Here is a 14,627-nt window from a genome sequence, read left to right on the forward strand (position 1 = left end):
AGGTCTTGGTCAGTTGCCCAGGCTGGCCAAGAATTTGTGATCCTCCTGCCTCAGCCTCCCGGGTCACTGGGATTAGAGAGGTGTGTGCCACTGCACCTGCTTGTAGACCTCTTCTCATGTACAAAGTTTCAAGATAGTCTAACATCCCTGAATTTTCAACACTATGATAGCATAGAAAAGTAGGGAGTTGGCAACAGAAAGTACTTTGAGTCGTAGCTGCTGGGTGGCTGGCTAGGTGTACTGACCAGCCATCTGACTGGCATTTTTATCTCAGCCTAACAACCTGTGTGAGTCTGTACCTTAACAAAGTTAAAAATGACTATTTGCCTCTTTATGGGATTCTCGTATGCTAGACACATGAGTGTCAAAATCAAGAACATTGAGGCCGATTGTGTTACAATGGCAAATGGATCATTGTAGTGATACCCCCCCCCCCATCTTTGTAACAGCTTTTTCTACATTAGCAAACTGTATTTATCACTTTACTGCACAATGAACCCACAGGGGGTGCTAATTGTTCATTAATTAAATTTTAGCCTTTCAACACTTTTGTATTCTCCAGTGGCCATGTCTGCAGTGAAGTATACAGTGTGGCCTTTTAAAACTGCCTAAAATTCAAGTTGGCTTTACTGCTGCCACGGACACTATACATGTGAAATTCAGTTGCAATAACCACATTGCAGGAATGTTGTATTTCCTGGTGACCCAAAGTTTTCCAGCCTTGGACCAAAGCCTTCATGTTGGAAAAATACTCAGTAAAGTGTAGTTTAACATGTCAAAACATTTTGTTATTCTAGTCACTTCGAAATAGAATTTGATTTCTTTGTTAGAAAATTCTGTTTAAGGCCAGTCTTCAAAAAACCATTAACATGGTAGAATGAACTTTCTGAGATCCGTCATTCCCTAATGAAGCCATTTCAAACTTAGTTTTTCTCAGTGGAAGAATCCTCTTTACCTTATGTTTCCCCAGTGAAGAAGTTAATTTAAAAATCACTAATGATGTACATGGTAACACTGTGTAATTTACTTTGTATTTTTCAAAAGATGTGTCTGTTTCTTTAACGCTCAACAGATATATTTCATACTAGTACAAGGGATTTTTGAAGCAAAACAGAATTTGCCTCAAGGAATTTCTAAATAAGCAAAATAGTGAGTTATAGGGTGGTGTCGGCATTATGGAATGTGGCTGCAACACTTAGAATGCAGGCCATTCTGTGGTGGGGATTTACTCTACTAATGAATTAATCACAACCTGCCGGTGTGTGTAGCTATTAAGGAATGAGCTTCTGCATATTGATTTTCCTGATATCTCCAAGTAGCATTCAGAAGATATTTTTTGGTGTTTTGGTTTATTTTTTTATTTTTAAACAAAAGTGCCCTTTAAGTCATTTAAAATTGTTCGAAACTCAATATGAGAAAAGCAACAACTAAAATAAAGTTGATTTTTATTCCTTTGGGCTCTTTTCACATTTATCAGTTATAACTGAAAGGTAACATGGGCTTTCATAGTTGTGGTAATAATTTACTACATTTCTACACCTTAGCAGTTCTGAAGGCTCTTTCATACAATGTCATATTTGATTCTAATAGTACTTTCTATGAGGCAGGCTGGCTTTTTTTTTTTTATTTTAGACAAGGAAATTAAAACTTTAAAAACTAAGTAATTTCAAGAATTCAGTATCAGACCTGAGCCACATATATATTATTGGATGCTTAATAAATGGTAGCTAAATAATTGGATGAACTAAATAAACAACGAATAACTGCTTCAGAAGTTCTTTTTGGTACAAGAACAAAGAATATATAGTAACTAATAAGTGCCCTCTGCCTTAAAATAATAGAGGCGGGGGGGGGGGAGAATACAGAGTCAGGAGATCCACTTGGGTAACGCCTGTCATTATTAAAGGGAGATAGACATGTTAAACAGCTTAGAGTGCTCAGTCACAGCACTGCAAACAGATGTGTGATACACGATTGCTTGTTATTGAACTCCAAGAGGTTGGTGCTTATCATTAGTTATATACATTTTTAAGTAAGCCAGAAGATTGAAAAGTAAAACAGCTCTCACCCCCTACATAATTGGAAACCACTTTCCTTCTGTCTGGCTTCCGTCTGGATTTCCGTGAGGGAGACGATGACTGTTCTTTCACTGTTTCACGTCAGCTTTTTCCTCTGATTTGAGAGGTGGAGTTAAGTGTGAACTGCTTAAGAATGCACTGTTTTCTGTTTAATTTGGCTGCGGAAGATGGAATTCATTGAGCTCCGTCTGTTCAAATGAACTTTAAGCAACAGCAAGCAAAACATTTGTCCTTCTCTCTGCACACGCAGGGCAAATGTGCCTGTGAAAGACAGCATGGATGTAAAGCCCAGGCTTACCCAAGGAGAGCAGTGGAGGAGTGCTAACCACTTCTTTATCTCTTGCATTGGCTCATCTGAAGTGTTTAATGTTGTTGGGGAAAAAGTGATTCTCTTTTTTACCAGGAACTATGAAAAGAAAAAAAAAATAACCTCTGAGCTCTGATATCTGGAATTCATCTTGAGACTGGGTTAAAAAATTGTACACCACCAATTCCCACTCCCAATAGCTGCTGTCTTTAATGGGTGATCACTCTTTTCCCCCATAACCTAACTGTTAATGCATTTAATTGGGTCTTTCAGAACCATTTGGAATATTACACAATTTAAAAGCATCTGTGAATTATAAATAATTTTAAAGTTCACATTTCTCTTGAACTCTTAGAAAGGAGTATTCATTTTCACTCCTATACCGTGTAACTTACTTAAGTAAGTTACACGGTATAGGAGTGTAACTTACTTAAGTAAGTTACACGGTATAGGAGTGTAACTTACTTAAGTAAGTTACAAGGTATAGGAGTGAATTTAATGTGGAGTTGTTGGTTTAAAAAAGTAAAAACAAAGCAAAAAAAAAAGTACAAACTTTAGATATTATTAAAGTTTCAGTTTTTCCTAAAATGTTGACATTTCTATTGAGAATGAAAGGAAGCAATCGTGTAAGAATGCATAATGGTTTATTTGGAATGACCTTATCCCTTAGCAATTTAAATCATTGCTCTGAAAATGGATTGCATAATTTGGTTGGCAGATTTTAAATATGATAAAGTAGAGTCATTACTGTTATAGCACTGAAGTAAAACAACAAATACCTTTTTAAATCTGTGTCTATTAGATACATTTCAAAATACTGTTCTCTTTGGCTAGACGAGGTGGCGTATGTCTGTAAATCCCAGTGACTCAGGAAGCTGAGGCAGAAGGATCCAAAGTTCAAATAAAGCCAGCTTCAGCAACTTAGCAAGGTCCTAAGCAACTTAGGGAGACCTTGTCTCAAGATAAAAAAGGACTGGGGATGGGGCTCAGTGGTTAAACAAACTTGGGTTTAATCCCTGGTAACAACAACAACAACAACAACAACAAAGTACCATTCTCTTCTTGTAGTGCCTAACTTCTCCTAGCATTTGCACACACACCTGTATGTTTCCCTCAGGATTCTCGGCTTCTGATAAGGTAGCTCAGGTAGCTGATGAATGAGAAAAGCACTGTGAACTCTCTTTAGCAAGGAAGTTCAGAACTGCTCCAACAGCCTGCTGGCAGAAATAAAGAATCATCTAAGGAAAGGACGGGCACCTGGAAATGTGTTTTGGTTTTATGTATTAACCTATTGTTTGACACTGAAAAAAAATAATCTACCAAATTAACTTATTATAATGTTAAATAATGCCATGATTGTATTGCTCATGTTTTAAGGGTAATTTCAAAATTATATAGTTGGCTTCAGAATTACATAGAAACATACTTGTTACAAGGTTACCTGTCTGCAAAGACCCAAGATTATATCCTCTGTATGATAATTTAATACTTGGAATATAGTCAGAAAGGATTTATGGTCCATTAATTTTTAGATATCACCAACTATTTATATTTTATTTGCTTGCTGACTGTATATACAACTGTGAATGCTTAAGGCGCTGTAGATTTCCATTGGGCCAATCTTTATAACTAATATTCCAGGGGTTCCATTAAAGGAAAGAAAATGTTCAAATGTGTTTGTACTATATACCTAGAAGCTTGCACATGGAAACAGAATACATGCAATATATATAAATCTTTTTGTTTACATATGCAGCTTTTCTTCCAGCAATGATAAGGTGCCCTAGAAACATTCACTAATCTTTGTAACACCCCAGAGGGTAAGTAGTGAGAATTATTATCTTCATATTGCAGGTGAAATACCTAGGTAGGGGCAGATTAAATGACTTGGCCAGGTCACTCTCGAAGTCAGTTATGAAGCTAGAAATAAAACTCCATACTCTTGACTTCTAGTTCATGTTCTGAGTCACAGCACTCCTGCAGACGGATGGACCAGGCTTGTCCGTATCTGTGTTTCTTTTCCTCACTTGAGAAGTAACACTGATGTAAATCCTGCCCCTGTTAAAGAAACCTTGCTGTGTGGCACTTACACACACGATACTGAGTCCCTGATGAGTACTTAAAGCGTACTCTGCCGGTGCGATGAATGAACTCAGGTAGCACAAGGATATCAGCAAGTCAGCTTCTCGACAACCCAGCCCTGTGAAGAAGAGCTGGATGTGTCAGAAGTTTTCATAACTTCAGATGCTTGGATAATTTCCTTAACATCTAGTGATTCAATCCACTCTGTTACTTCAGATTCTCCGTAATAATTCCAGGTTGCCAGTATTGTTGGAATCAACACTGGAAGGCTTGGTCCCTGTCCTCAGGAGGTGTATATCCTACACTCATTAGGATCTGCTAAATGATAGACAATAAGCATGAGCATCGCTTCTAATCCTCCTGCACATATCCTCTTCCTCCTCTTTGGGTCCTATCATTTTTATATCAGCTACTTCAACTAGACTTGAAAACCAAAGCATGGCTGGGACCCTTGGCATTTTGCTTCCACAACAGCAGGCTAAAAACTGAGACTGTCAGGCCCAAGGTTGAGGACTGGGTGGCCGTGCCGAGTATGCTTGCATGTTCATCAGCAGCAGCCAGGATAAGATGATGTCCAGTGTTCACTGACTCCTCCTTGGGCTGGTGCATGAGGGCCTGCTAGCTCATGTCACAAAGGTACTTTGTGCTCTGGTACCTATTTTCTGTGGAATAACTCTGAGTATGACTTCACTTTTCTGTTAGTGAGCACTTTCCCCCATAAATATGACGGAACAGGTGTTGCTCTGCTGCTAACTGAGTTTCCAGCTGTCCTCCTCTGACACAGACCCGGCAAAATCTGTTGTTCCGTCCTTTTAGGCAGATTGGAGAGCCATTGAGCCTGAGATGGAGGTCTTCCTTGCAGGATATGGCCGTTTTGATGCCAGAAGATGGTCGGGAAAGCCTGGCTAGCTAACAAAGGCAGGCCTTCAGCGGCTGGGTGTAGTTCCAGTACTGCATCCCCCTTGGCAGGAGCACAGAGGCCGCTGCAGTGTGGCCAGCCAGCAAAATTAGGAAATAAGGACCTCTTTTATTTACTCAGGCTGCTGAATCATGGGCATTCCTGTCTGCTTGGAGAAAAGTCAGGCGGCTCTACTTTCCACGGAAAGTCTCAGGAGTGTTTGAGACTTTCATCTCGGAGTGTTCACACACTTGTTTTAATGTGCTTTATGGAAATGGTGAAACTCAGCAAGTACAGTTGCTGTAGAAAAACATCTGCACAAACTATGCACACACATTTGCATCTTTAAATAGATTTTTAGGCTGGGAAGCCGGTTTCCAACAAAGTTTTTTCTTTTTTCTTTTTCTTCTTCTTCTTCTTCTTTTTTTTTCAGTTGTAAGAGCTATAGCTCTCTGAGAGTCAGTGAGTGTGAAGTGACTGATTCCAAAAATTAAAATTTAACGTGGACATGTTAAGCACTTCACATTGAAATGCAGAAAACTTGCCATAACACAGAAAGACAGTCCCCCTAAGTAGCACTTAGTGAGTGCCGAAGGGGAAAAAGTTCAAGTTGATTCAGAAACCAGAGTTGAAAGAACCCTTCATAGTTCTTCCACGTGTAAAAGAGAAATTGAGATTGTTTAAATCTATATTAGCTATTTCAGCATCGCTTGCACTGTGACTGCCAGAAAGCTGAAGTTAGTGGGGATGGGTAGCTTTCAAAGACTTAGGCAGATGTTACCAATGGTTGGCAGAGTTGACACCACCATGCAAGTGTTAGGAGGGTCTGGTGCCCTCTGTACCTGGACCAAACCTGCTAGGAGTTCTGTCATTGAGTTTCTATGTGTCCCTGAGAGAGTAGATCCATTAATAATACTGGCAAATAACATAAAGAAAAATGAAGTTGTGTAATTTGCAGGAAAATGGATAGAACTTGAGAACACTATGTTAAGTGAAAAAAGTCAAATCCAGAAAGTGAAGGGTCATGTGTTTTCTCTCATGTGGAAGCTAGAGAGGAAAAGGAAAAGAAAGGTGGGGGTGGGGGGGTCTTATGAACATTGAAGGGAGATCAGTAGAATAGAGGAAATGGGACCAGGGGAAAGGAGGTGGAAAGGGGAAGGAGTAATACTGGGAATGATATTGGCCAAATTATATTGTGTTATTGTGTGCATGTACAACTAAAATGCCCCAATAAAAAACATGGGGAAAATAGTACTGGCAAATAAGATCTTTACAGTTTAGATTGCAAAGCAGAAAATCAGCCTTTCAGGGAACTTTTATTTTTTTTCCAAAAATAGCATTTCTTGCTTCTGCTTAATCCATTCTAACTCTTTCCCTCAGTCTTATGAATTCTGTAGTCTATTTCTATGTCTTTCCATTCCTGGGACAAGTGATAGGGGACAAGAGACAGGGAAGATGATATTTCTAGCTCTCTGGAATCCCAGTTAAAAACTTGATCCTAACCTTCAGCTCACTTGACATGTCATTGAAATTTACAAGCTTAAGAGAACAGTTATGTAATAAGCATAGTCAGGCATGGACCACAGGCAAGAACCTGATTTAAACATGGTGTCAGGGACTGCACACTTTTTATAATGGTCCATTGCTCTATAATTCTTTATGCATTTGTATAATAATATATCATACCCAGACACAGTCTACAATTTAATGATAAATTCACTTGCTAAATTTTCAAGCTTAATAGTTATTTCCTCCCAGTCTAGATGCATGACAAATTCTGATTCAATGTTTTCCCCCAAATGTACAAATGAGATGATGTGTTTGAAAATAATTTTAAGTGAAACAGCAGGATTTAAGCATAAAAGACAAATGTGAAGTGTGATAGGTTTTTATCTAGAATGCTGAGCAGATTTAAGAAGTAGTAATTTTTTCAGTAAGGGAAAATATTGGAAATTTTGATTTGGTTTAGGGATACCAGCTTTAGGGACATAACACCTCTTTAGGGAAACACCAGATCATCTTGGGGCTTGGGGGATTTATTTATTTATTTATTTATTTATTTATTTATTTATTTTAAAATCATCCTTCTGTGCGTTGGGTGATGAGGTAAGTTTATCTGCATGTGTTCCTCATGCATTCATTTTAAATATGGAGCACACCTGCAGTTATCAAGCCCTTTCTTAGGCTGGAAGCATGTTGGATTATGGAGTCATATAAATGAGGATGCAAAATCATGTGGTTTTCAACTCTTATGGCGGAGCTTTGTTGCAGTGGGCAGGGATCCAAGAATGGTGTTTGGTTGTTTTCTCAGGGTGAGAGGGTTGCCATCTGGCATTGATAGTGAGAAGGTCTTGTCATCAGTTTCTAGATGCAGGAAAGGAATGATCCTCATCTGTTTCCTGTGGATAAGGAAGAGGCTTGACAATCTAGTAAAATCTTGTTACCTTAAAGAAAGCAGACGTGGAATTTGTTTCATAATGCTCGCCAGTTTCTGCTTTTATGTTCATCATTTCTCTTGCTAGCGAACTTTCGTCTTGAAGAATTTAAAAACTTTCATTATCTGATTCTCACTGACGACTCTTGGAAAATTCTAATAGTATTCTAAATTGAGCCCATTATTCTAACCGAAACATGTTCCCCACTAGCTTCACTCCAGAGTCTTGTCTTTTTTCTGTACTTGGGAAAAATCTTTCTCTTTTAGAGGATGCATGTTTTGAAATTTTTTTCTGATCTTGAGTGATAGATTGTTTTGCAAAGCAAAATGGTAATTCACAACCTGTTTTGAGAAAGTCTTATTTTCTACTTGGATATTAAGAAGGCAACAGAATTAAGAGTGCTAGGAATACAGTTTTCTAGGAACATAGTTTTCAAGAAGCAACCTAATACAAGTACAATGTAGGGTTCCTTTATGGATAACTTGCAAAGTTTATATCTGGCTTGCAGTCTTGTTTGTCTTCTCTTTGTTACTCATAAATCTTTCAGCATTTACCATAATCATTTATCACTTTTCCTGTTTCCAGTTTTTCACAAGTTGCTTTGTCTCTGCTCACCTCAAAGTGCAGGTCCTGTTTAACTAAGGAAGTTCAGGCCGCTGAAGCTTTTTGCAAAAGGAAGAAATGGTGGGCCACCTCTTGAACTTTCCAAACAAAATACACTATTAAAATCTGGCCCTTGCGAAACTCTCATTTTTTCTTGATCCTGGCTGATCCCAGCTACATGTAATATCGAACAGTACCCTTCTAACATTTAATAATCCATTTTCTGGCCTATGGTATTCGAATCTTTCAGTTATTGAAGAAATCCTGGTTGTCTTTCATTACACAAGACATAATTATTATTGTGTTTTCTGTCTTCTTTCATGTGCTTACTTTTTAATATTTTTTTGCTGAAAGCAATAAGGTCTGTATCAATAAGAACCCCATAAAAGATTTTGGTCTTCAGAATTGCCTTTTTATAGAAAAACAAGCAAAATGCAGAGGGAATTTTTTATTAAATATTAGACATCTGGGTTGACTGCATTAATTTTAAATCACTCCTGTAATATTTCCTCTTTTCATTTGGTTCTTCAGATGCTCACATAATATGCAAATCATTTTAGAATGAATACAAAGGAAACATTAAATATATTAAAATCTGCATTTTAATAAAATTGTCAATGTGTAATATATACCTTGCTTCTAAGGAAGAATGATAAAAAAAGTAATAAAAGGGTAATTTAGACATAGAACTATTTAATATCTTTTTATATTTTACAGCCCAGTAAAAAGTAAATGTAGAATAAAAGCTTTGGGGTCAGATTTGAAAATGTCTCACTCAAATATTCTTTTTTTTTTTCTTCTTTCCTAAAAGGTTCAAGATGGTCCAGCCATGCATACTTGCTGAAATGGTACAGTAGACTCATTCGTAATTCTCAGCACATGTAATGAAATGTTCCATTGCTTCTCGTTGCAGATGGAGTGGATGTTGAAGATGATCCCACGTGCTCTTGGCCAGCTTCCTCACCTTCTAGCAAGGACCAGACTTCCCCTAGTCATGGAGAAGGTTGCGATTTTGGAGAGGAAGAAGGTGGCCCTGGACTGCCATACCCATGTCAGTTCTGTGACAAGTCGTTTAGCCGCCTCAGCTACCTAAAGCACCATGAGCAGAGTCACAGTGACAAACTGCCTTTCAAATGCACCTACTGCAGTCGGCTGTTCAAACACAAGCGGAGCCGAGACCGCCATATAAAGCTCCACACCGGGGACAAGAAGTACCACTGCAGTGAATGTGATGCTGCGTTCTCCAGGAGTGATCACTTGAAGATCCACTTAAAGACTCACACGTCCAACAAGCCATATAAATGTGCCATTTGCCGCCGTGGGTTCCTGTCCTCTAGCTCCTTACACGGACACATGCAGGTTCACGAGAGGAACAAGGACGGTTCCCAGTCTGGTTCCAGGATGGAGGACTGGAAGATGAAGGACACTCAGAAGTGCAGTCAGTGTGAGGAAGGCTTTGACTTCCCGGAAGACCTCCAGAAGCACATTGCAGAGTGCCACCCCGAATGCTCCCCCAACGAGGATCGAGCTGCCCTGCAGTGCGTCTACTGCCACGAGCTCTTTGTGGAGGAGACCTCCCTCATGAACCACATGGAGCAGGTGCACAGTGGGGAGAAGAAGAACTCTTGCAGCATTTGTTCTGAGAGTTTCCACACAGTCGAGGAACTGTACAGCCACATGGACAGTCACCAGCAACCGGAGTCCTGCAATCACAGCAACAGCCCTTCCCTGGTCACGGTGGGCTACACTTCCGTGTCCAGCACGACTCCAGATTCCAACCTCTCAGTGGACAGTTCAACCATGGTGGAGGCTGCCCCACCAATCCCAAAGAGTCGAGGGAGGAAGAGGGCTGCTCAGCAAACCCCTGACATGACCGGCCCCTCAAGTAAACAAGCAAAAGTTACCTACAGCTGTATTTACTGCAACAAGCAGTTATTCTCGAGTCTTGCAGTTCTGCAGATTCACCTAAAAACTATGCATTTAGATAAGCCAGAACAGGCCCATATTTGTCAGTATTGCTTGGAGGTCTTACCATCACTTTATAACCTAAATGAACATCTTAAGCAAGTGCACGAAGCTCAGGACCCAGGCCTGATTGTTTCTGCCATGCCTGCCATAGTTTACCAGTGCAACTTCTGTTCTGAAGTTGTCAACGACCTCAACACCCTTCAGGAGCACATCCGATGTTCTCACGGATTTGCAAACCCTGCAGCTAAGGATAGTAATGCATTCTTTTGTCCTCATTGCTATATGGGGTTTCTCACTGACTCTTCCCTTGAAGAGCATATAAGACAGGTTCATTGTGACCTCAGTGGCTCTCGGTTTGGGTCCCCAGTGCTTGGGACTCCAAAAGAACCAGTAGTGGAAGTCTATTCCTGTTCCTATTGTACAAATTCGCCAATATTCAACAGTGTTCTTAAGCTGAACAAGCATATCAAAGAGAATCATAAAAACATTCCCTTGGCCCTGAATTATATTCACAATGGGAAAAAATCCCGGGCCTTGAGCCCCCTATCTCCTGTGGCCATAGAGCAGACATCTCTTAAGATGATGCAGGCAGTAGGGGGCGCACCTGCGCGTCCCACCGGAGAATATATCTGTAATCAGTGTGGTGCTAAGTACACATCCCTAGACAGCTTTCAGACTCACTTAAAAACTCATCTCGACACTGTGCTGCCGAAACTGACCTGTCCTCAGTGCAACAAGGAATTCCCCAACCAAGAATCCTTGTTGAAGCATGTGACCATTCACTTTATGATCACCTCAACCTACTACATCTGTGAGAGTTGCGACAAGCAGTTCACATCAGTGGATGACCTTCAGAAACACCTGTTGGACATGCACACTTTTGTTTTCTTCCGCTGCACCCTCTGCCAAGAAGTTTTTGACTCCAAAGTCTCCATTCAGCTGCACTTGGCTGTGAAGCACAGTAATGAAAAGAAGGTCTACCGATGCACGTCCTGCAACTGGGACTTCCGCAACGAGACTGACCTGCAGCTTCACGTGAAACACAACCACCTGGAAAACCAAGGCAAGGTGCACAAGTGCATCTTCTGTGGTGAGTCCTTTGGCACTGAGGTAGAGCTTCAGTGCCACATCACAACTCACAGTAAGAAGTACAACTGCAAGTTCTGCAGCAAAGCCTTCCATGCCATCATTCTGCTAGAGAAACATTTGCGAGAGAAGCACTGTGTGTTTGAAACCAAGACGCCCAACTGCGGCACAAATGGAGCCTCTGAGCAGGTGCAGAAAGAAGAAGTGGAGCTGCAGACCCTGCTGACCAACAGCCAGGAGTCCCACAACAGTCACGATGGGAGCGAGGAAGATGTGGACAGCTCTGAGCCTATGTATGGGTGTGACATCTGTGGGGCGGCATACACTATGGAAACTCTGCTGCAGAATCACCAGCTCCGGGACCACAACATCAGACCTGGAGAAAGTGCCATTGTGAAGAAGAAAGCCGAGCTCATTAAAGGGAATTACAAGTGCAACGTGTGTTCTCGAACCTTCTTCTCTGAAAATGGCCTGCGTGAACATATGCAGACCCACCTAGGCCCGGTCAAACACTACATGTGCCCTATTTGCGGAGAACGTTTCCCCTCCCTTTTAACTCTTACAGAACACAAAGTCACGCACAGTAAGAGCCTTGATACTGGAAACTGCCGGATTTGCAAGATGCCTCTCCAGAGTGAAGAGGAGTTCTTGGAGCATTGCCAAATGCACCCTGACCTGAGGAATTCTCTGACAGGATTTCGCTGCGTAGTGTGCATGCAGACTGTGACCTCCACCTTGGAACTCAAAATCCATGGGACATTCCACATGCAAAAGACAGGGAATGGGTCTGCAGTCCAGACAACCGGGCGTGGCCAGCATGTCCAAAAACTATACAAGTGCGCATCTTGCCTCAAAGAATTCCGTTCCAAGCAAGATCTGGTGAAACTTGACATCAACGGCCTGCCATATGGTCTGTGTGCTGGCTGCGTGAATCTCAGTAAGAGCAGTAGCCCAGGCATCAGCCTCCCGCCCAGCACGAATAGACCAGGTTTGGGCCAGAATGAGAATTTGAGTGCCATCGAGGGCAAAGGCAAGGCAGGGGGACTGAAGACGCGCTGCTCCAGCTGCAATGTGAAGTTCGAGTCTGAAAGTGAACTCCAGAACCACATCCAAACCGTGCACCGAGAGCTCGTGCCAGATAGCAACAGCTCGCAGTTGAAAACACCACAAGTGTCGCCCATGCCCAGAATCAGTCCCTCCCAGTCGGATGAGGTAACTTGCCTTTCTAACATTTGCTATTTAAGCTCCTCAAGAAACTGTCCCCACTTTATGCTTGCACTCTCCACAGCCTTATTTATTGTCATGTGCCAAAAAATGCTTAGTTTGAAATGCAATGTTTTTTTTTCCCCCATAGCCATTAGCTGGCAATTACTTGCTTCTTGATAAGCAGCATTTTGGCTTGAATGGTGCAAAACAGGACTAATTCCAGTCTCCCTAGGATATTGTCTTCTCTATGACTGAAGAGACCAGCACTCATGCCAACACCACTGAGATCTGGAATCTCAGCATAGCTTCACCGCGAGTTGAAATCCCCAGCTATGACTTGTGTGTATGGCAGAGAGATAATGACACAAAAGTAAGATAGTAGGAGCCAACACGCTGGCTTAGAGTAAATTAAAAAGAATATATATATTGGTGGATAACAAATTGGGTAAGGGTGGCTTTTTAATACTGTGTTGTCAACACTCACTGTTTTTCTTTGTCTTGTGGGTAGTGAGGAAAATACTTACTCGCAATAGGGTTTTTTAAAAGCCCCTGCATTTATTAAGCACCACATGCCCATTATCTGTTTAAAGGCGCTATCCCTGAGTCTTTCACTCTCTGGGCTTCAAAATTAATGTCGTTTTCCCCCCTTAGCTTCAGAGTACCGTAGTTTCATGTTTTCTTTACCCCAATGAGTAGAAGAAACAAGTTCATTTACAATGAAGCAGTTTTATAAGTCATCATTCCTAGAAGCTGAGCAGAGGATAGCTCCTTTTAATGTAATTTCTTTCTGCTTTATCACATGGTTTCTAATAGCTCTTTCCACTTCCCTACCTGCCCCTATCTGGAGATCCATCCAAATGAAAACCCCAGGGAGATCCTTGTCCCTTCAGTTTGGGGTGACTGCATTTTCTTATCTTGTCTCTGCACTCACACCCTCTTGGAGGGCTCCCTGCATCTCCCTGCAGATAGCCATCAGGCAGCTGGTGGGGGAGAGCTGAGGAGGCAGCAGAGAGCCCATCTTCACCAAATGTGGCATCTGTGTGACAGGCAGGCTCCCAAACTTTGAAGCTGCTCTCCCTTCTCCCCTCCCCAAGTAAATCTGCACTTTTCTCTCATTTGAATAAATGAAATCCTTTCAAACTGATGAAGGCAGCTGGGAGAACATAGTTTTGATCATGGCTCATGGGTGGGATCGAATACAGTAGAATCTTTTGTAATAATTATTAGTTGTTATAATCATGAAATGATTTTTTTTTTACTCTTTTAATTTCATAAGTGTTAAGCCTGAAGAAAAGTTAAATGAATAACGAGATGAATGCGTGTGTGTCGTGTATACAGATGCCAGATTTACCAGAGAGGAATACAGAAACATTTTATTGTTCCTCTCCCTGCCACCCCCATCTCTGTCTCTGCAATTTTTTTTAAATTAGCCTGAGCCATATGAAAATAAGTTGTACATACTGATATCCTTTAAAATAAGGGCATTTTTGTTTAACCATGGTATTATTAACTAAGACAATTCAATTAATAAGAAATTAGATAAATGCAGAATATCATCAATAAGAGGTTCATATTAAAACTTTCCCAGATGTATCCAAAATGTCTTATGTATTTTAGAGTAGTACAATAAGGATTTTTAAAAAAATTTATGCAGAAATATTTTCATTTCTCTTTCTAGGAGTTTGAATATTCATACTTAAATAGTGTGTAAATGTGATTTAAAATGACTGTGTATGTGTGCCTGTGTGTGTGATTGGGGTATTGGGCATTTAAAATCAAGCAAAACTAAGTGCTGGGCACAGTGGCACAAGCATGTAATTTGAGCCGCTTGGGAGGCTGAGGCAGGAGGATCACAAGTTCAAAGCCAGCCTTAGCAATTTACTAATGCCCTCGGCAACTTAGTGAGACCCCATCTCTAAATAAAAAATAAAAAGGGCTGGGGATGTGGCTCAGTGATTAAGCAC

The 14,627-nt window shown here is 40.8% G+C and overlaps 1 protein-coding gene across 3 annotated transcripts in view; it reads left to right on the top strand.

The window, feature by feature from the left end:
* Znf521 (zinc finger protein 521) overlaps positions 1-14,627 on the top strand; it is a 270,296-nt gene that overhangs the window by 105,667 nt on the left and 150,002 nt on the right. For all 3 annotated transcript variants that reach the window (XM_026388051.2, XM_026388050.2, XM_026388052.2), the window contains exon 4: positions 9,317-12,669. In XM_026388051.2, coding sequence (XP_026243836.1) covers positions 9,317-12,669 — 3,353 coding nt within the window. The remainder of the gene's footprint in view (positions 1-9,316; positions 12,670-14,627) is intronic.

The sequence above is a fragment of the Urocitellus parryii genome, chromosome 13, assembly GCF_045843805.1.
Source record: "Urocitellus parryii isolate mUroPar1 chromosome 13, mUroPar1.hap1, whole genome shotgun sequence".
In the NCBI taxonomy this organism is placed as follows: domain Eukaryota; kingdom Metazoa; phylum Chordata; class Mammalia; order Rodentia; family Sciuridae; genus Urocitellus; species Urocitellus parryii.